Raw genomic sequence first — 17,644 nt, 5'->3', positions numbered from 1 at the left:
TTTGTAACCTCATGGCAGCTTATGACGACGGTAGCCACCAACAAGAGAGTCACTATGCATTGTCATTGTTGCACTCAGCATCAGAATGAGGAGAGACACTGCTGTTGTAGTTTACGGAAGAACAACAAGGAAAAATAAACATGCTTGTGTAATGCAAAAAAAAAAAAAAAAAAAAAAAAAAGAAAAAAAACAAGCAGTGAGGAAACCATGATGCAAGGTTATCTGGATGAAGGGGAGTAGGGGTTTGAAATTGGATAACGATGAGAGTGTTATGTGGATTGCATTTTTGGTTCATTTTCCTTAAAAAGACATCACCGCCCTTTTCTTCTTTTTTCCATGAATTTTTCTTTTCCACACTAAATCATACGTCTCATAGACTCTTTTGTCCGCTTCTTCCCTCTATTTTTTGTCTCTCTATGAACTCACTGAAGGCCTTCAATGCGTTCTACAACAGATGCTACAACAAGCGCCCTATTTTAACGCTTTGTGTAGCCAACGGTATCCTCGGTGCCATCAGCGACAGTCTAGCACAAAGTATCACCTTATACAACAGCCATCATAAGCGTCAACAGTTGTTTGAAGAAGATCGCTACCTGCCAGACCAACTGAAAAAGCACAAAGATCTATGGACAGCATCAGATCAATGGGATTTTAAAAGAACGTTTCGATTTGCCGCCTATAATTTCTGTGTAGCTCCCTTGGGAGGGAAATGGTACATGTTTTTGGACAAGTTCTTCCCTATGCCCGTCGTGGCGACTGCAGCAAGCAAGGTGCTTCAACAACAAGCAGCCAAGACAGCGAATAAAATGGCTATCAAGCGTATGATCACAGATCAAGCCCTATTTGCACCCGCCGGCTTAGTTTTGTTTTTCACTGTCATGGGATTAGCCGAGACAGGCGGCCGATGGGAAGGTGTGAGAGAAAAGTTTAGAGACGCGTACGCGCCTGCTTTGATCGCTAATTACAAAGTCTGGCCAGCCGTTCAGTTTATCAACTTTAAATTTATGCCTTTGCCTTATCGTCTGCCCTTCGTGAGTACATTGGGTATTGTTTGGAACGCTTATTTGAGTTGGCTGAATAATGCTTCAAAACAGGAAGAAAGTGTTTTGGAAAGCCTTCAAAAGAATGAGAAGGAAGGCTTGCAAGTCATTTCACCTGCCTAGACCATTCGCGCTATGTCATCTAGTTCATCCCTATTTATTTATTATCATCATTTTTTTTTTTTTTGTACCTTTTATATACCACGCGTTTTGTAATTAAATCTGAATTTTTTGTATTAGAAATTGAAAAAAAAAGCATTCGATTTGGATCAAATTCTAGTATGAAATTTTATTGTACACAATAGATAAAGGGGAGGGAATCATAATGTAGAGTGGCAGCAACAAGAGGAGCATCTTTTTTTTTCGATCGTATCGTACGCATTTAATGTTGAGCGCCGCTACGTTGTAATAAAGTAACTTGTGCGTTCACTTCTGGTAAGTCCCGGTGGCCAGAAGAAGGGGTGGGCATAAAACCAACCTTGACCAGATAGGCTAAATAAAGACCTAAAAGGTCGTCGTCCATGCGAGGTTGCTTGACGTTGTCAAAAGCTAATACTTGTTGAGTATGGGTATCATCTAATGGAGCACTTTTAGTAGAGGTTGGTAAATCATCCAATACGAAATGAAGAAGTGGGAAAAGCGAATGATCTTGAGATTTGAGTGTGTATTCTGTCAACTTGTCTCTCCAGTCAATGTACTCCGTTTGTTGACAACGATAACCATAAGTCATCAGAGAAGCAAAAAGGTGATTGAAGGTAAAGCCAGCAGGATGGCTCACTTGAAGAACGCCCAAAAGAGTAGACTCTTTATCGTGATAAGCAGCACCGGCAACGACAGACGCAACGTAATCTACAGAGCAGCAGTTGACGTCGTTGGTAATGGCAGGTACATAACCCAACTCCACACATCCCTTCACTAAACGCCAGATGAAATCATCTGTGTTCGTCACACCGCTATGGGAATCGCCTAGAATATAACCAGGACGGATGATCGTGGCCGGTAGACCACGGCGTCTGGCTTCCATGATGATCTTCTCTGCTACCCATTTACTTTGACCATAACCATTTTCTAATCCTGTACGGCTTACTTCCAAGTTGTTATTTTCGAAAACAGTGGCGCCTGAATCCACAAATGCCGCCGTGTCCAGAACAGAGGTAGAGGAAACAAAATGGAACGATTTCTGACGTTGTTCGGAGGCCAAACGAATAGCCCAGAGCGTACCGATGACATTAGGTGCACGTAATTGCTGGTAAGGGTATACCCAATGAACGAGAGCACCATTATGAACCACAGCATCGGCTTCGGAAGCACAGCGCTTCCAATCGGCTTCGGATAGACCGAGATGATCACTGGATAAATCACCGCAAAGGGCTTCCATTCGATGCTCATCCTCCTCTTTCCAAACCAAGTGATTGATGGCAGCTTGTTTCACACGGTGGAATGCCGTTTCATTATCTTTCGCACGGACAATGCAAATGACCTTCTTTGTGCCCGGGTAATGAAGCAACCTGCTGAGGATAAAAGCTCCCAAAAAGCCAGTGCCACCGGTGAGGATAAAGGTACGCCCCTCCGAAGGTCGTGCATCCAAGGGTGGATAGGATTCACAAAGATATTCGTCCACCAAAGACTGAACATCAGCAGCATAGTCGACAATGTCTTTCTTTTTATCCGATGCGTCTATTTGTTCTATGGATTGATGCTCAAAAAGCAAATCACCTTTTTGCAATCGAGTGACTTCACGAGCAAGACCCGCAATGGTGGGTTCGGCAAAGACAAGGTTCAAAGGAGCATCTACTTGGAACTGTTGACGAATCTCGAAAATCAAACGGGTCGCAATCAATGAATGACCACCGATATCAAAGAAATTTTCCGTGAGGCCAATGACGGGGTCAGAAGCAGGAAGAAGATGCTTCCAAATAGTATGTATGATCGTTTCATTAGGGCTCATGGCAGGTAGCTTCACGTCCGCCTTGTTTTCATCCGCTGCGGAGGCATTTTTGTTGAATTGAGCAGTATCAGGGAAAGGCAAAGCATTCTTATCGACCTTACCATTGGGCGTCAGAGGCATACGAACGAGAGGAACAAAAACAGATGGGATAGCATACGTAGGTAGCTTTTGTTTCAAATAATCACGAATGTTCTTGATCAGTCTTCGGAAGCGGTGATGAGACCGGATATCATGTTCATTGTGATCTTGGTCGTCTTCGTCATTCTCCGTGCCGCTTGCAAAATCGCTCGCATTGGCTTCTGTCAAGTTGGGAACAAAATAGGCGACCAGTGTCTGTTCTTCATTCTTATCACGACGGACCAAAGTAACGTTCTCTCGGACGAAAGGATGTTGAGATAAATGAGTATCAATTTCACCCAGCTCAATACGGAACCCACGGATCTTGACTTGATCATCGGCTCTACCAGTACACTCGACGTTACCATCAGGACGATAACGGCCCAAATCACCGGAGCGGTACATACGATCACGCTTGCCCAAATAATACTGCTTCCATGCATCATCTCCCTCCACCGTGGATTCATTGACACCGTCATCTTGGCAAGGATGGGGAACAAACCAATTGGGAATGAACTTTTCGGCAGTGGCTTCCGGTAATTGAAGGTAGCCCTCGGCAAGGCCAGGAGCACGAACGTAAATCTCACCAATTTCTCCTACGCCGCACATCTTGGTACGGTCATGACGGTTGACGACCAAAAGTTGCACGTTGACCATACCCTTACCAGCAGCAATGACTTCCTTTTGAGAGCTCAAAAATGCAGGATGGGTGGAGCGGGGAGGGACAACAAAATGCGATACAGAGCGTTGCGTTTCGGTTGTACCATACATATTGATCACAGACACGTTGGGCGCATACTTTTGAATGCGTGCAGCATCGCGCTTGGTTAAGATGTCGCCGACAAAGAATGCATTGGTCAAAGTGGGGATTTCTACTTGCGCATGGGAAGAAAGAAGTTGACCCATAGCAGGCGTGAGATGAGTGACAGTCACTTGCGATCGATTCATCCATTGGGCGAGTTGACCAGGAATACCAATGTCTTCCGATGTAGGAATGTGTAACTCGGCTCCCAAGAAGAGAGGAGTGAAGATATCACGTTGAATAGGATCGTGGGCAATACCCGATAACATAGTGAACTTGTCTTTGCTTGAAATGCCAAATGTCTCAGCCATCCAAGGATAAAAGTGGGTCAGAGAGAAGTGTCTGCCACGCACACCCTTAGGAATACCCGTACTTCCACTTGTAAAACTTAGTGTACCGATACTATCAGGACCAATAACAATACCTGTCGTCTGTGATGCCTTCTCCCGTACACTATCCAAAATATCAGCCGTTTCATCGCTATTGTTCGCTGCACCTCCTCTCAAATAGCCTTCTCTACTGATTTTCAGATCGGGTATTTCGCAAATAATATTTTGCTCCTCTCTTATATACTTCCTGACAGAGTCTGCAATGTTTCCGGCCTCTTTCAAAACGATCAAACCACGAGGCTTGGCAACCGAAAGATAAATCTCTTGACGTGCAGGTGGGTAAGCAGGATCTATCAATGAAGGGGAAATAACTCTATCAATACACAGTATAATAGACTCTCTCATTGTATAAAGAACAGCACGACTACTTACCAATGACACTAAATGTTGCTCCAGCTTGAAGAACACCCATAATAGCAATGACAAGGTCGACACCTCTGTAGGCATAAATCATGACGACATCCTCTCTTTGAATTCCATTATCCACAAGATAGTGTGCTACCATATTTGAAGCCTTGCTAATCTGTTCATAATTGTAAATGATTGTCTTTTCAGTATTTTCCAGCGATTCAATGATACAAGCACGTTCAGGGTGCTTTCTGGAATTAGCAGTAAAGATATCTGTAATGGCGCCTCTCCATTGAGACCAATGCAAGTCAGAGGTGGGGTCAGGAAGTGGAGATTCTGCTACACCAGAATCAGATAACGGGATTCTTCCAACAGCCAACTCGGGATTTTTGGCAGCCGCTTCGATCAACATGGATAGCTGTGAGAAGATGTAGTCTATGCGTTTCTGGGAGAATAAAAGTTGGTTGTATATAATACGAATGGACACAGGGCGGAAAAAGGAAGTAGTGCGAAGGGATGATGTCTGTTGCTGTGCTGGTGAAGTGACAAAAACCGTAAGATCAGAGGTTGCTGAACTGTTTGCCAAATATTGCTCTGATGGAGTATCAATTTCATTGAAAAATCTAACACGACAGAGGGGCCTTCTGCTGTCAGGATCAGTGTTCTTGTATATAGCTTCCACCAAATCCTCATATGGCACTTCTTTACTGAGGGCTTCTTGTTCAACCTGAACCAAAAAAAAAAAAACAAAAAAACCAAAAAAAAAAACCACCAGCATATTTTTTTAATCATGTCGTAAAATGCTATCTCTTTATACCCCCCCCCCATTTTATACCAAAGCATAGCTTACCTTTGTCACCATTTCAATAATACTACTTAATGTACTTTCTGGATTGACTTGAAATCTTAATAGAAGTGGATTGCCCGTTGGGGAGGATGTACCAATAGCAAAATCTTCATCACCAGTATAACGTTGAAGAAGGACAGAAAATGCAGCAAGAATAATTGAAAATGGAGTAGGACGCAGGGCACTCATAGAGAATTGTGCCAGACCCATTAAGGTCTGTTCTGTGAGGTTAAAAGCTTGAACATCTTCTACTGTACGGACAGGCATTGGTCTTGGATAATCTGTAGGCACTTGCAAATCCGACACATTTTGAAGGCTTTCCTTCCATAATGCCAAAAAATCGTTAGCATTCACCATAGTGAGACAGTTGCAAAATACTAGCGAAATAAATGAATAGTAGAGAAAACAAGTGACAGATCAGAGATGCATGTTACTGGCAGGACCTTTTATTAAGCATTCTTTGAATTAATGCTCAATATAGTAATTGATGCAGATGGAAATACAGATCAACAGTCATGGTAGAATATCCCCTTACTTTCTTCAACAGTGAAGGTCGATTAAGAGTCCGAGGCGAATTTAGTAGATCCAAATTCCTTTTAAGGTTACGCATAAAATGATTATCGCTGATTTTTTTGTTTTTTAATCGTTTTGCAATGGATGTACACCAATGTTGAGATCTATTTTGACAGATGCCAGGCATAGCTGTTCATCTATTTGGCACTGATTTGCTGCATTGACATCTCTTTTATCAATGATTGAATGTAAGCATCGAACACGGTATATGCTAGTTGTTGAAAGGAGTATTGAAAAGATTATACAGTAACACGCAAAAGAAAAAAAGCAAACAAACACTACATTTTTTGCATTCCCCACCACTGTATGCGAAAAAAGCTGATGAAAATGCAAGTTACCCAGAAGAAAAACTCCGTTCCTGTGCAACAAATAAGATGCAAGCATTCGTCCGTGCATGATGTTGACCAAACAATTTTCATTGCTGGTAAAGAAGGATGAAGGGAGTTCCTCACAGTCCTCGCTGAAATTGAAAATTTTCCTTCAACATCAGTCACGATGACCGAAAAAAAAAATTCTTTGAAAAGTATAAAAAGGCATCAAAAACGCAGAAAATTATGAACTCTTTATCCTCTCAGGCCTTTTGGCTAAGATCAAGTGTAGTATCTGTTCTTTATAGTTTAACAACTATAATGAGGAACATAGTTCCTCACGTTGTTAATCTAATTTTTTCCTCCGGGAAACCTGGGCTCTGGCTTGCTATCTCGGGTTTCCACAGGTGTCCTTTGCCTTACACTACCCGCAAAGTGACGCCGACCCCTTCCCTTATATCTTTTTATTATGACAAATTGAGAATGAAAAATAAAATCTTTCTTTTTTTTTCGCAGGGGAGATACTTGCCAATGCAAATAGATTTGTATAGTATGATAAATGAACGAATAACTGGCCCTACATAGCACGAATCATTTGCTATGCCTGATGAGAAAAGTCAATGTAGTTTAATATTGTTTTCCCCGTGATAATGCAGAAAGTCTTTCAAAGGTGAACGTTACACTCAATGCTTAGTCTAGGCTGATTCTACGTTGTTCATACTTTTCATGCTTGAATAATACAGCATAGAACTTTTCCACTATTTCTATTGATTGTATTGATTGAGGAGACTTGCTTAGGGATGAACTCTTGCATTCCTTTGTCAAGAAACGAGTTGCATTTCTATTTGAAAAACGCTTTGATAGTTATAAATTTATAGACTTCGGTCGGCGAGTGAGTGTATCCAATTCAAAGTTATCCAACCATGAAACGACATTAGTAAAATTTACAAGTACTTTATGCCACGGCATTCGATTGGCTTTCTTTCTTTCTTTCTTTGAAGTGTTAAAAGTGATGCCTGAACAATTTCCAAAAGACGGCCTCACCTGTTTCTAAATGATTCGAGGTTACCTTGTCGGAGAAAGTTTGTTCATCAGTAGAAATTGTAAGCCGACGAAATCGACCGGGTTAAACTGCTCCACAAAAGGTCTTGATTGAAAAGCCAGGGCAACTGATTTCAGATCCCCTTTGATCGCTTCTTGATCGTGGCATCCGATTTTCTCAACTTTGACCATGCTCAGATATAAACGTATAAACCTCCTCAAGCCACCCATTAGACATGACATCAGCATAAGTCGAAGTACGTGCAGGTTGAAAACTCATAACTGCAGATACATGGCAACGGAGTCGCCAAAGTTTATTCTCAGGGACAAACCCAAGAAGGAGTTTGCTGCTTCTTATGACGCTAAAGCTGTAGAAGAGGGTTGGTATGAATGGTGGAATCAACAAGGGCTTTTTAGAGCCAGTAGTGCTGATTTCATAAGCCAACAGCAGCAACCTTGTCCACAGAAAAAGCAACCTTTTACAATGATCACACCGCCTCCTAATGTGACTGGGTACTTGCATATAGGCCATGCCTTAACTTTTAGTATACAGGATGCACTTGTTCGCTGGAAGCGTATGAGTGGATATGATGTAAAATGGATTCCTGGCACAGATCATGCAGGCATAGGAACTCAGTCTGTAGTAGAAAAAATGCTTTTGCGAGAGCGTGGATTATCACGGCAGGACCTAGGAAGAGAGGAATTCATCAAAGCAATATGGGAATGGAAAAATAAATACGGAAACCACATATTGCAACAAATGAGAAGAATGGGCGCTTCCCTTGATTGGGATAGCGAGTTTTTCACTATGGACAAGGATCGTTCTCAGGCAGTGCAAAATGCATTCATACGATTGTTCGAAGAAGGGTTAATTTATAGAGATACACGTTTGGTCAATTGGTGCTGTGCATTAGAAACTGTCATTTCAGATATCGAAGTAGACTATAAAGATATATCAGGGCGCACACTCATTCCCCTTGCTGGACGACGTGAGCCGTAAGTGAGCTGTTTTGCAGGCTTTGGCATTGAGATGAGAAAGCTTATTGTTTAATTACCATGTTATTGATTAGTGTTGAGTTCGGTGTATTGCATAAGTTTTCATATAAAGTGGCTGATCCTACTCCCTCTACTCCAACTGAAATTACCGTCTCTACTACTCGAATTGAAACAATGCTTGGTGATTGCGCAGTTGCTATCCACCCTGACGATGAAAGATACAAAGTAAGAAATCACATTGACAGAGCTTCTTTTTATCCACCCCCCGCACCCAAAAAAAAAATATTTCGTACTGAAGCCTGATTCATTAATGCAGTCTTTACATGGAAAATTCGTTTGGCATCCCATCCTTAACAAAAAAATACCTATCATTTGTGATGAAAGTCTTGTCGATATGGAATTCGGAACTGGGGCTGTGAAGGTATAAACTTTTATCCTTTATTTTTGCTTTTTTCGAATTATTCAATGATCATTTAGATCACTCCTGCGCATGATCCAAACGATTATGCTTGTGCAAGACGTCATAATCTACCAATTGAAAGCATATTTGATAAGACAGGTCGGCTGAACGAAAATTGCGGTATACCTGAGCTAATGGTAATGTGACCACGAGGTATGTAGCTCTTATTTTGAAGTCTAACGTTATTTTTGTATATAGGGTCTTGATCGATTTGATGTGCGTGATAAAATTATTGATCAGTTGAGGAAAGTAGGAAGTTATAAAGGTAGAGACGACAAACATGTCATGCGTATTGCTGTCTGCTCCAGATCCGGTGATATCATTGAGCCCTTGATTCAGCCACAATGGTAATATATGATTATCTTCTTAAATTGCTTTGAGTAGATATCAATTAACTCTTTACACAGGTACGTGGATTGTAAGCAATTGGCAAAAATAGCAAGAAATCAAGTTGATAATGGCACAATGAGTATAGTACCCGCACAATTCGTGCAGGACTGGTATAATTGGCTAGGTGAGTTTCGGTCCCGATCGTAACTTTACCGTCTCATTCGTCTGTTCAAAGGATAAATGCTAAAACCGCTAGAAAATAGATAACATTCAAGATTGGTGCATTTCAAGGCAATTATGGTGGGGACACGAGATTCCAGCCTATAAAATCAAACTGAACGATACACAAAAGACGGATCAAGGTTGTAAAACCTACTTTTTTACAGGATCTTTCATTGACGGTGATTATATGGCCCGAGCGAGCGATGCTAACATTTTAATGAATTCCAATTTAGTGGATCAAGAATTGTGGGTGGTTGGTTGTGATCAGCAACAGGCCAATACTAAGGCTGTCAAACTGCTTAAAGACAGAGGATATTCCGAAAATGTAGCATTTTCACTGCAAAAGGTAAGATTATTTATAGTTCACCCTATGCTTTCATTCTCTTACGCTCTCCTGATTTACCAGGATGAAGACGTGTTAGACACATGGTTTTCGTCGGGTTTATTGCCATTATCAGCCTTAGGTTGGAAGGGAAATAAAGGAGAGGAAATTCCTGTAAGTGAGCGCGCTTGTATGAACTATGCTTTATGATTCTTACAGTATTTATTTAAAATGACTCTTCAAAGGCACGGTATCCTATCCAGATTATGGAAACTGGATTTGATATACTTTTCTTTTGGCTAGCACGAATGGCCATGTTAACAAACCATTTTACAAATGGAAAAGCTCCCTTTGAAACCATTTATCTACATGCAATGGTAAATATAGCAAATTACCAATGTGTGAGCTACCTTTATAGAAAACTCAAACAACCATATCATAGATACGTGATGCACAGGGCCGGAAAATGTCAAAGTCTCTTGGCAATGTTATTGACCCTCTGCATGTGATTGAGGGTGTTAGCTTGCAACAAATGAAGGAGAATTTGTTACACTCAAATCTTCCAGAAAGAGAAATCGAAACGTGCGTTGTACAGAATCAAAAAATTGATAAACAAAAACAATTACCGGGCTGACAGGACATTCTATATACAGGAGTACACGTAATTTAGAAGAAGAATTTTCAAATGGGATTCCGCCTTGTGGTACAGACTCCTTGAGATTCGCACTGGTCCAGTACACGCAACAATCAAGACAGATCAATTTAGACATTTCTACCGTTATTCAGACCTCACATTTTTGTAACAAGCTATGGAATTTGTTCAAATTTGGCCTTCAACGTCTGCAACAAAGATCTGATTTGGAGTTTGACAGTAACGCTTTAATCAGAAATACAGGAAAACTATCGCTAGTGAATCGATATATTCTGTCACGTATGGCAGATGCTGTTTGTAAATGCCAAAGTGGCTTCAATGAATTCAAACTGTTCGATGTCACAGATACGTTACGTAGATTTATTGTTAATGACGTGTGTGATGTTTACGTCGAATTTTCCAAATCTATACTGAATGATCCAGATATAGAAGAACAAGAAAAGGTTTGTTGGCACCAAACGGAGGATTACTTCTTACAGCTGAAAGCTAAAACTCTTTCGGCGCTCTTTGCGAAAATGTACTTTAAAATTAGATATCGACTTTACAAATTCTACATGCATGTATGGATACATCGCTACGATTGGCTCATCCCATCATGCCCTTTTTGACAGAGGTAAACTTGGCATACATAATGCTATCATTGGCCGTTTGGTAACAAGCCCTTCTTACCTTACCCCTAGGAATTATGGCAACACATGAAGACGGCACTTCCGAATTCGAATCGTATTTCAAAGGCACCATCCATTATGGTGGAAGCCTATCCTTCACCAAAGACATTTTCGCAACTTCAAGATACAGAAGTGGAGGATCATTTCAGGGTTTGATTCCAAAAACTAACGTTCTTAACGCCCTGATATATTGTATCTGACTTTTCCATTTGACTCTTTCAGGTTATTTTATCCATAATTCATGCATCGAGATCACTGAGACAAGGAAATCAGATTAGTATTAACCAAAAGCTACCTTTTACCATTGTATGTGACGATACCCAATTGGCTCTTCAAATGTATTTGAAAGAGGTACAGCAGTTCATCAAGGCCTCGAAGATAGAAATTCTCAGAACGGAGGTAAATAAACAAGCAGTAAGAATCTGCAATGCAAATGATGAATTGTTTCATTAAGATATTCAATATTGGATTGTTGTTTCTTAGTCGGTACCAGCCACAACCCAGTGGACATCAAAAGTTATTAATGATCAACTAAAAATTCTCGTACCATCAAATGTGGTTGTTCGTGCACAGATCGAAAATGCTGCGGCAAGAGGCAGTGACCTGACTGCTGTTGTTAAAAAAAAGGAGACCCAACTTAGCAAGAAACTATTGAAAATCAAATCGGATATCGAGAAACTAAAAAATAAAATGAGCCAAGAAAACTATCAAGACACAGTGCCGATTAATATTAAAGAAAAGAACAGGTAAAGAATCAGTTATTGTTGCTTATACGTCAATTGTTGGGAGTTTTGTTCTAAATGGAAATGTGCGTATAGTCTCCGCTTATCACAACTTTCAGTTGAGCAAAGTAATATTGAAAACGATTTAGAAACTCTATCCTTAATTATACAGGAAGCTAAATCATAAATTTTAACGCATAATAAAAGAAAGGACTTGTAAATGTATCATGTGTGAACATAAATTTCCTTTTGTTCTGCCCTATTTGCGCGATCGAGAGCTAGAAGTATGGACATTTTGAGTCATTTTTACAAGCTGGGAGGTGGCGAGAACTGGAGAAAAGTGCCGAAAACAATCGAGGAGTTCCAATCTTGAGCGTGAAAGTGAAGCAAAACCTTTGTTGTGGGGTTACAAGTATATCACATTCTCGTGATTGGCTTCATCCCACCGGTCAATATATTCGGCCGAGCTCATACTTCTATTTTATCTTGTCCTACCCAATGAAAGTTGAATATAAATACAGATCCACTGCCCTTAGAGATCACAAAACCCTTTATCTTTTGCCCTCTTCATACCTCTACCTTATTACGAATCGATCCACGATACCTTGCTTAAAGCTTCACTCATCCTTAAAACCTTTCTTAGAACATAACCCAATCAGTCTGCAATGACAGATCTGTCTGTAACAACGTCGCGATCGTCGTCAGCTACTCCAACTATCAATGACGGTCAGAAACGAAGTAGTAACAATCTAGAAGGTGTAACACCTTTATCTTCTGTACACGAAGAGAAGCTTCTCATGGAAGAAATTGCCGCAATTCCTATCAAAGAAATGGAATCTAGAAAACAGGAGGAAGGCAATGAGAAGAAGAAAAAGAAGAAAGGAAAGAAAGAGAAACAATCCTCAGTTCCTATCTATGAGCTTTTCAGATTTGCCACGAAGACAGAACTCCTGATGATTTTTATTTCATTGCTTTTTTCAATGGGCATTGGTGCTTTACAACCTGTAACAATAATTATTTTCGGCCAATTCATGGCCACAATTTCTGATGCAATGATCAAGATGGATATGGCACAGTTGGCTCATGACGCGCAGCCTCTTATCTTAACCTTTGTCTATATGGGAACTGGTGTACTTTTTGCTGCCTATATTGGTAACTGTTTTTGGATTCTCACTGGCGAAAACCAAACACGTCGCATTAGATCACTTTATGTACACGCTATCCTTCGTCAGGAAATGGCTTGGTTCGATAAAGCTGAAGAGGGATCTTTAACAACCCGTCTAGCTACTGATACTCAACTGATCCAGGACGGTATCTCAGAAAAATTCGGCTTATTCGTTCAATGTTTTGCTCAGTTCATTGCTGGTTTCGTCGTAGCTTTTGTTAAGGGTTGGAGATTAGCAGGTAATGTGTAAATTTATTCATTCAGTAGCACGTACCTAACTACGTATTAAAATCTAAGCTATCTAATTGAACGGAATAGTTGTCATTCTTGCCACAATTCCCCTGCTGGCTGGAGCTGGAGGTTTCATGGGTTGGGCTATTACAAAGTTCACCGTCAAGGCTCAAGATTCATATGCTGAAGCTGGTTCTGTTGCCGAACAAGTATTTGCAGGTATCCGTACCGTTTATTCCTTCTCACTTCAAAATCGATTTGCCAAATTATATGAGATAAAGATTGCAAAAGCAATGCAAATTGGTGTCAAGCGTGGTCGTGTCCTTGGCCTTGGTTTTGGATTTTTCATGTTTATTTTGTTTTGCACTTATGGTCTCTCATTCTGGTATGGTGCTAAGCTCTCGCAAGACCACCTTATGGAAGTTTACGATGTTCCGGTCGTCTTTTTTGCTATGATTATTGGTGCCATTTCCTTACTGCAATTGCCTCCGAATCTTTCGGCCGTTTCTACTGCTTGCGGTGCTGCTTACAAGATTTATGCTACTATTGATCACACACCTTCGATTGATGTTGATCAGAAGAATGGCTTAGCCCCTGAAAAGTTTGTTGGCCACATTGAATTTAAGGACGTTAAATTCAGTTACCCTACTCGTCCTGATATTACTATTTTAAAGAAACTCAACCTTAAAATCAAGCCTGGTATGACTGTCGCTTTCGTTGGTCCATCTGGCTCTGGTAAATCCACAAGTGTCCAGCTTCTTCAGCGTTTCTATGATCCTTTGGAGGGTGCTGTCATGCTTGACGGTCATGATTTGAAGGATTACAATGTTGCATGGCTCCGCAGTAAAATTGGTGTTGTTTCTCAAGAGCCTGTCTTGTTCAACATGTCTATCAAACAAAACCTGCTCATGGGTGTTACCGAAGAAGTCACTAATGAAGATATTGTTGCTGCCTGTAAGAAAGCCAGTTGTCATTCCTTTATCTCTCAGCTCCCTGATGGTTATGAAACCCTCGTAGGAGAGCATGGTGGTATGCTCTCAGGTGGTCAAAAGCAACGAATTGCTATTGCTCGTGCTATTCTCAAAAACCCTTCCATTCTTTTATTGGATGAAGTAAGTAAATGCTAAACTCTCATTGCTACTCACTGTATTTTGTATGCTTATCTTTTATTTCTTTCATTATCTTACAAAAACTAGGCAACCTCCGCTTTGGATACCCAGTCAGAACGTTTGGTGCAGGCTGCTTTGGATGCTGCTGCTGCTGATCGTACTACTATTGTCATTGCTCATCGTTTATCAACGATCAGAAATGCCGACCTCATCGTTGTTATGCAAGCTGGTGATTTGGTTGAACAAGGTACCCATAATGAACTTCTTGCTCTGAATGGCGTTTACGCCGAGCTTGTCAGAAAACAAGAAATCTCTACAAAGCAAACCGACGGTGGACCAGATGAACTGGATTCTGACGAACTATTGAGACGTGAACAAATGGAGATTCAAGCCGAGAAGAAGCGTCTGCAGGATCAAGCTTCGAATGAAAAAGAGACTACAGTAAACCTATTTAAGACTACTAGTCGTGCCTCTGTTGATGCTTATGAATTGAAGTTGAAAAAAGAAAAAGAAGAACGCAAAATAGCAATGAAACAAAAGGTCCCACTAGGCAAAGTTTTGAAGCAAATGCGCTCTGAATGGCCATTGATGGGTGTGGGTATTGTTGGTGCAGCTCTTGCTGGTGCAGTATTCCCTTGCTTTGCTTTCATACTTTCTCAAGTTATCAGTCAATTCCTCGCTCCTAATAGGCCAATTCCTGGCCCGATGGAAGGTACCAATCTCTACGCCTTTTTGTTCGTTGTTCTTGGTATTGCTTCTTTCATTGGCTTCACTACCCAAATCATTGCTTTTGAAACTGCTGGTGAACGCTATACTTGTCGTCTCCGTGCTGCTATCTTCCGTGCTTTCATGAGACAAGAAGTAGGGTTTTTTGACAATGATGATAACTCTCTGGGTTCTCTCACATCCAAACTTGCCATTGATTCCAAAAATGTCAATGAATTAGTCACCAAAACGTGGGGTGATGTCACTCAACTGATAGTTACTGCTATTACTGGCTTGGTCATAGCCTTTACACAAAGCTGGATGTTGACTTTAATTATTCTTTGTATGGCGCCTTTTATTGCTTTTGCCACCTTTTATGAATCTAAGATTCAGCGTGGATTTGAAGATAAAACCAAGAAAGCTAACGAACAGAGTGGTGAAGTTGCTGGTGAAGCTATCAAGGAAATTCGTACGGTTGCTGGCCTCAACAAACAATCACACTTCGAAACCAAATACCACAATGCTACCGAGCGTCCTCACCGTCTTGCTCAACGCAAGGCTATTATGTCCTCTGTAGGTTATGCTCTTCAACAAGGTATTACTATTTATACAAACGCTGTTGCCTTTTATGCTGGTGTGCAACTCATGTGGCACCATAATTTGACTTTTGATAAAATGTTCACTTGCATGATGACTATCATGATTACTGCTCAAGGTGTTGGTCGTGCTTCTGTTTTCACCACCACTTTTGCCAAAGCCAAGTACTCTGCCATTGCCGCTTTTGAGATTCTTGAACGTGAGCCTAAAATTGATCCTGACCTCGAAGGTATTGAGCCAGCTCTTTCTCAAATCAAGGGTGAAGTCGATTTTGAAAACGTTGCTTTCCGCTATCCTGCTCGTCCTGATGTACCTATTTTCAGTGGGGAGTTTAATCTCCATGGTAAGGCTGGGCAAACTGTTGCTTTGGTCGGCCCGTCTGGCTGCGGTAAATCCACTACTATTGGTATGCTTCAAAGATGGTATGATCCTAGTGCTGGTAATGTTCGCTTCGATGATACCAATGTTAAAAAATATTCCCTGGGCAACCTCCGTAGCCACATGGCCCTTGTTGGTCAAGAGCCAGTTCTATTCGACATGACAATTGGTGAGAATATCCGTTTTGGTGTCGACGAAGATAAATCGATTACACAAGAAGATGTTGAAGCTGCGGCCAAGGCTGCCAATATCCATATGTTCATCAGTAGTCTTCCCAAGGGCTATGATACACGTGTTGGTGATAAGGGCTCTCAACTATCTGGCGGTCAGAAGCAACGTATTGCGATTGCTCGTGCTTTGATTCGTAAGCCTAGACTTCTTCTTCTAGATGAAGCAACATCAGCTCTTGACAGCGAAAGTGAAAAGCTTGTGCAAGCTGCTATTGATAATATTTTGGAAGAAGGTGGTCGTACTACTATCACCATTGCTCATCGTTTGTCAACTATTCAAAATGCTGATCTGATATGTGTCGTCAAAAATGGCCGTGTTATTGAACAAGGAACACATTGGGAGCTCCTTAAACTTAATGGCACATACAGTGAACTGGTCTATCAGCAATCCCTCAATGCAAATTAATTAATTGAGTGGGTTACCACTACTTACTTCTGAATTGTTAATTCTCAAAACTTTTGATCCTACCTCTTATTTCATAGATTACATCTTATATATACGTATATATTTCCTAATTTATATACCTCACTATTTATGCTTCCTTCTCTGCTACAAAAGTGTACAATAGCTTTTTCAATGTACAAAGTACTATATAAATAACAAATAGTTTCAAGAACGTCATTATCACCTTGCGGATAAAAACATTCGTTCTTAATTACAGTCACTCTCATAAGTGCACTTGTGTCCGTAGCTTTTGCTACCTTATTTTTAAGCTGTGAAAACCCGACCGGAAAATTATAAATGAGTTTAACTTTGCACTGGGTCAACGCGTGTAAACGAAAACACGTCTTCAGTGCTGCAAAAGTACGTTTTGCATCATGTAATTGAACAAGACTTAGCAGTAAACATCTCATGATGAAGGAGACTTTTAACAGCAATGGTAGACTAAACAGTGTCAAGCTACGGGATGTCAGTATCAAACGCACTTGTGGTATTTGACGACTTGTAGAGTTAAGTATCACTTGGTTAAAAACAGTGAAAAGCTTAAAGAGATCAAACTAGTAGGTCTTTATTTTGAATCAAGTTAAGTTCAAAGAGAAGTAAAATATCTACTGCAAAAATTTAAATATCTTTTTCATATTGCGGAACCTAGAAACCGATAGCTGAGTTATTCTACTCAAAGAAGACGTACGTCTTCTGAACCGTAAGAGAATAGATTCTCCCTTGAGGAGATGACGCATCTACCCGGAGCGAGTGGACTTGTAAACGTATCCAGGGCTTGATCGAGTGATCATGCAACTAACCTATTTTCCGTGCTAACCATTATGTAACACTGCTTGCAGGAAAATAGTATTAATTAGGAAAATGGTATTCGTGCGTGGTGTTATGAGTTGAGTGAACAGTTATTGTAAAGGATGATCACAGCCTATTATCTTGTAATCATTCTTTATGCCGAAGGCAGAGAATAGTACTTATAACGTATTATACCTTGGTTGAATCAAT

At 40.7% G+C, this 17,644-nt stretch overlaps 5 protein-coding genes across 5 annotated transcripts; 4 read left to right on the top strand and 1 right to left on the bottom strand.

Annotated features, from left to right (window-relative positions):
* Positions 1-189: 189 nt before the first annotated feature.
* BDF20DRAFT_895190 (uncharacterized protein) lies at positions 190-1,279 on the top strand. Its single transcript, XM_053082437.1, has one exon. The coding sequence runs from the start codon at positions 261-263 to the stop codon at positions 1,161-1,163; it is 903 nt and encodes a 300-aa protein (XP_052931696.1). The 5' UTR covers positions 190-260; the 3' UTR covers positions 1,164-1,279.
* Positions 1,280-1,422: 143 nt separating this feature from the next.
* On the bottom strand, positions 1,423-5,891 carry BDF20DRAFT_981297 (L-aminoadipate-semialdehyde dehydrogenase; the record flags this gene model as incomplete). The annotated part of the gene is made up of 3 exons (XM_053085127.1): positions 5,495-5,891; positions 4,669-5,371; positions 1,423-4,586 (listed from the first exon to the last, which is right to left on the bottom strand). Exons 1-3 carry the CDS (start codon positions 5,846-5,848, stop codon positions 1,423-1,425), a joined length of 4,221 nt encoding a protein of 1,406 aa, XP_052931695.1. The 5' UTR covers positions 5,849-5,891.
* A 1,814-nt stretch (positions 5,892-7,705) lies between these two features.
* BDF20DRAFT_828309 (tRNA synthetases class I-domain-containing protein) lies at positions 7,706-11,050 on the top strand (the record flags this gene model as incomplete). The annotated part of the gene is made up of 13 exons (XM_053078241.1): positions 7,706-8,409; positions 8,484-8,634; positions 8,726-8,830; positions 8,887-9,006; positions 9,068-9,216; positions 9,277-9,383; positions 9,463-9,561; positions 9,655-9,746; positions 9,828-9,917; positions 9,989-10,120; positions 10,186-10,325; positions 10,397-10,838; positions 10,928-11,050. The coding sequence occupies 13 exons, from the start codon at positions 7,706-7,708 to the stop codon at positions 11,048-11,050; spliced, it is 2,454 nt and encodes an 817-aa protein (XP_052931694.1).
* A 151-nt stretch (positions 11,051-11,201) lies between these two features.
* Positions 11,202-12,282, top strand: BDF20DRAFT_168759 (uncharacterized protein). The gene is made up of 4 exons (XM_053074842.1): positions 11,202-11,462; positions 11,547-11,809; positions 11,882-11,913; positions 11,993-12,282. The coding sequence occupies exons 1-4, from the start codon at positions 11,400-11,402 to the stop codon at positions 12,082-12,084; spliced, it is 450 nt and encodes a 149-aa protein (XP_052931693.1). The 5' UTR covers positions 11,202-11,399; the 3' UTR covers positions 12,085-12,282.
* A 2-nt stretch (positions 12,283-12,284) lies between these two features.
* Positions 12,285-16,844, top strand: BDF20DRAFT_895100 (P-loop containing nucleoside triphosphate hydrolase protein). Its single transcript, XM_053082436.1, has 3 exons — positions 12,285-13,189; positions 13,269-14,293; positions 14,378-16,844. The coding sequence occupies exons 1-3, from the start codon at positions 12,451-12,453 to the stop codon at positions 16,604-16,606; spliced, it is 3,993 nt and encodes a 1,330-aa protein (XP_052931692.1). The 5' UTR covers positions 12,285-12,450; the 3' UTR covers positions 16,607-16,844.
* Positions 16,845-17,644: the final 800 nt, after the last annotated feature.

Source organism: Mycotypha africana (genome assembly GCF_025528875.1).
Source record: "Mycotypha africana strain NRRL 2978 chromosome Unknown BDF20scaffold_12, whole genome shotgun sequence".
Classification (NCBI taxonomy): Eukaryota; Fungi; Mucoromycota; class Mucoromycetes; order Mucorales; family Mycotyphaceae; genus Mycotypha; species Mycotypha africana.
Note: the sequence above shows the minus strand (reverse complement) of the source record. Positions and strands in the feature narration are given on the sequence as shown.

Bases quoted from the DNA above. Each gene is read 5' to 3' on its own strand.
- BDF20DRAFT_168759 (XM_053074842.1), top strand. From the start codon at position 11,400: ATGTATTTGAAAGAGGTACAGCAGTTCATCAAGGCCTCGAAGATAGAA. The intron at 11,463-11,546 runs GTAAATAAACAA...GTTGTTTCTTAG, and splicing joins TAGAAATTCTCAGAACGGAG to TCGGTACCAGCCACAACCCA. The intron at 11,914-11,992 runs GTAATATTGAAA...GCATAATAAAAG, and splicing joins ACAACTTTCAGTTGAGCAAA to AAAGGACTTGTAAATGTATC.
- BDF20DRAFT_895190 (XM_053082437.1), top strand. From the start codon at position 261: ATGAGAGTGTTATGTGGATTGCATTTTTGGTTCATTTTCCTTAAAAAG.
- BDF20DRAFT_895100 (XM_053082436.1), top strand. From the start codon at position 12,451: ATGACAGATCTGTCTGTAACAACGTCGCGATCGTCGTCAGCTACTCCA. The intron at 13,190-13,268 runs GTAATGTGTAAA...TGAACGGAATAG, and splicing joins TAAGGGTTGGAGATTAGCAG to TTGTCATTCTTGCCACAATT. The intron at 14,294-14,377 runs GTAAGTAAATGC...TACAAAAACTAG, and splicing joins CCATTCTTTTATTGGATGAA to GCAACCTCCGCTTTGGATAC.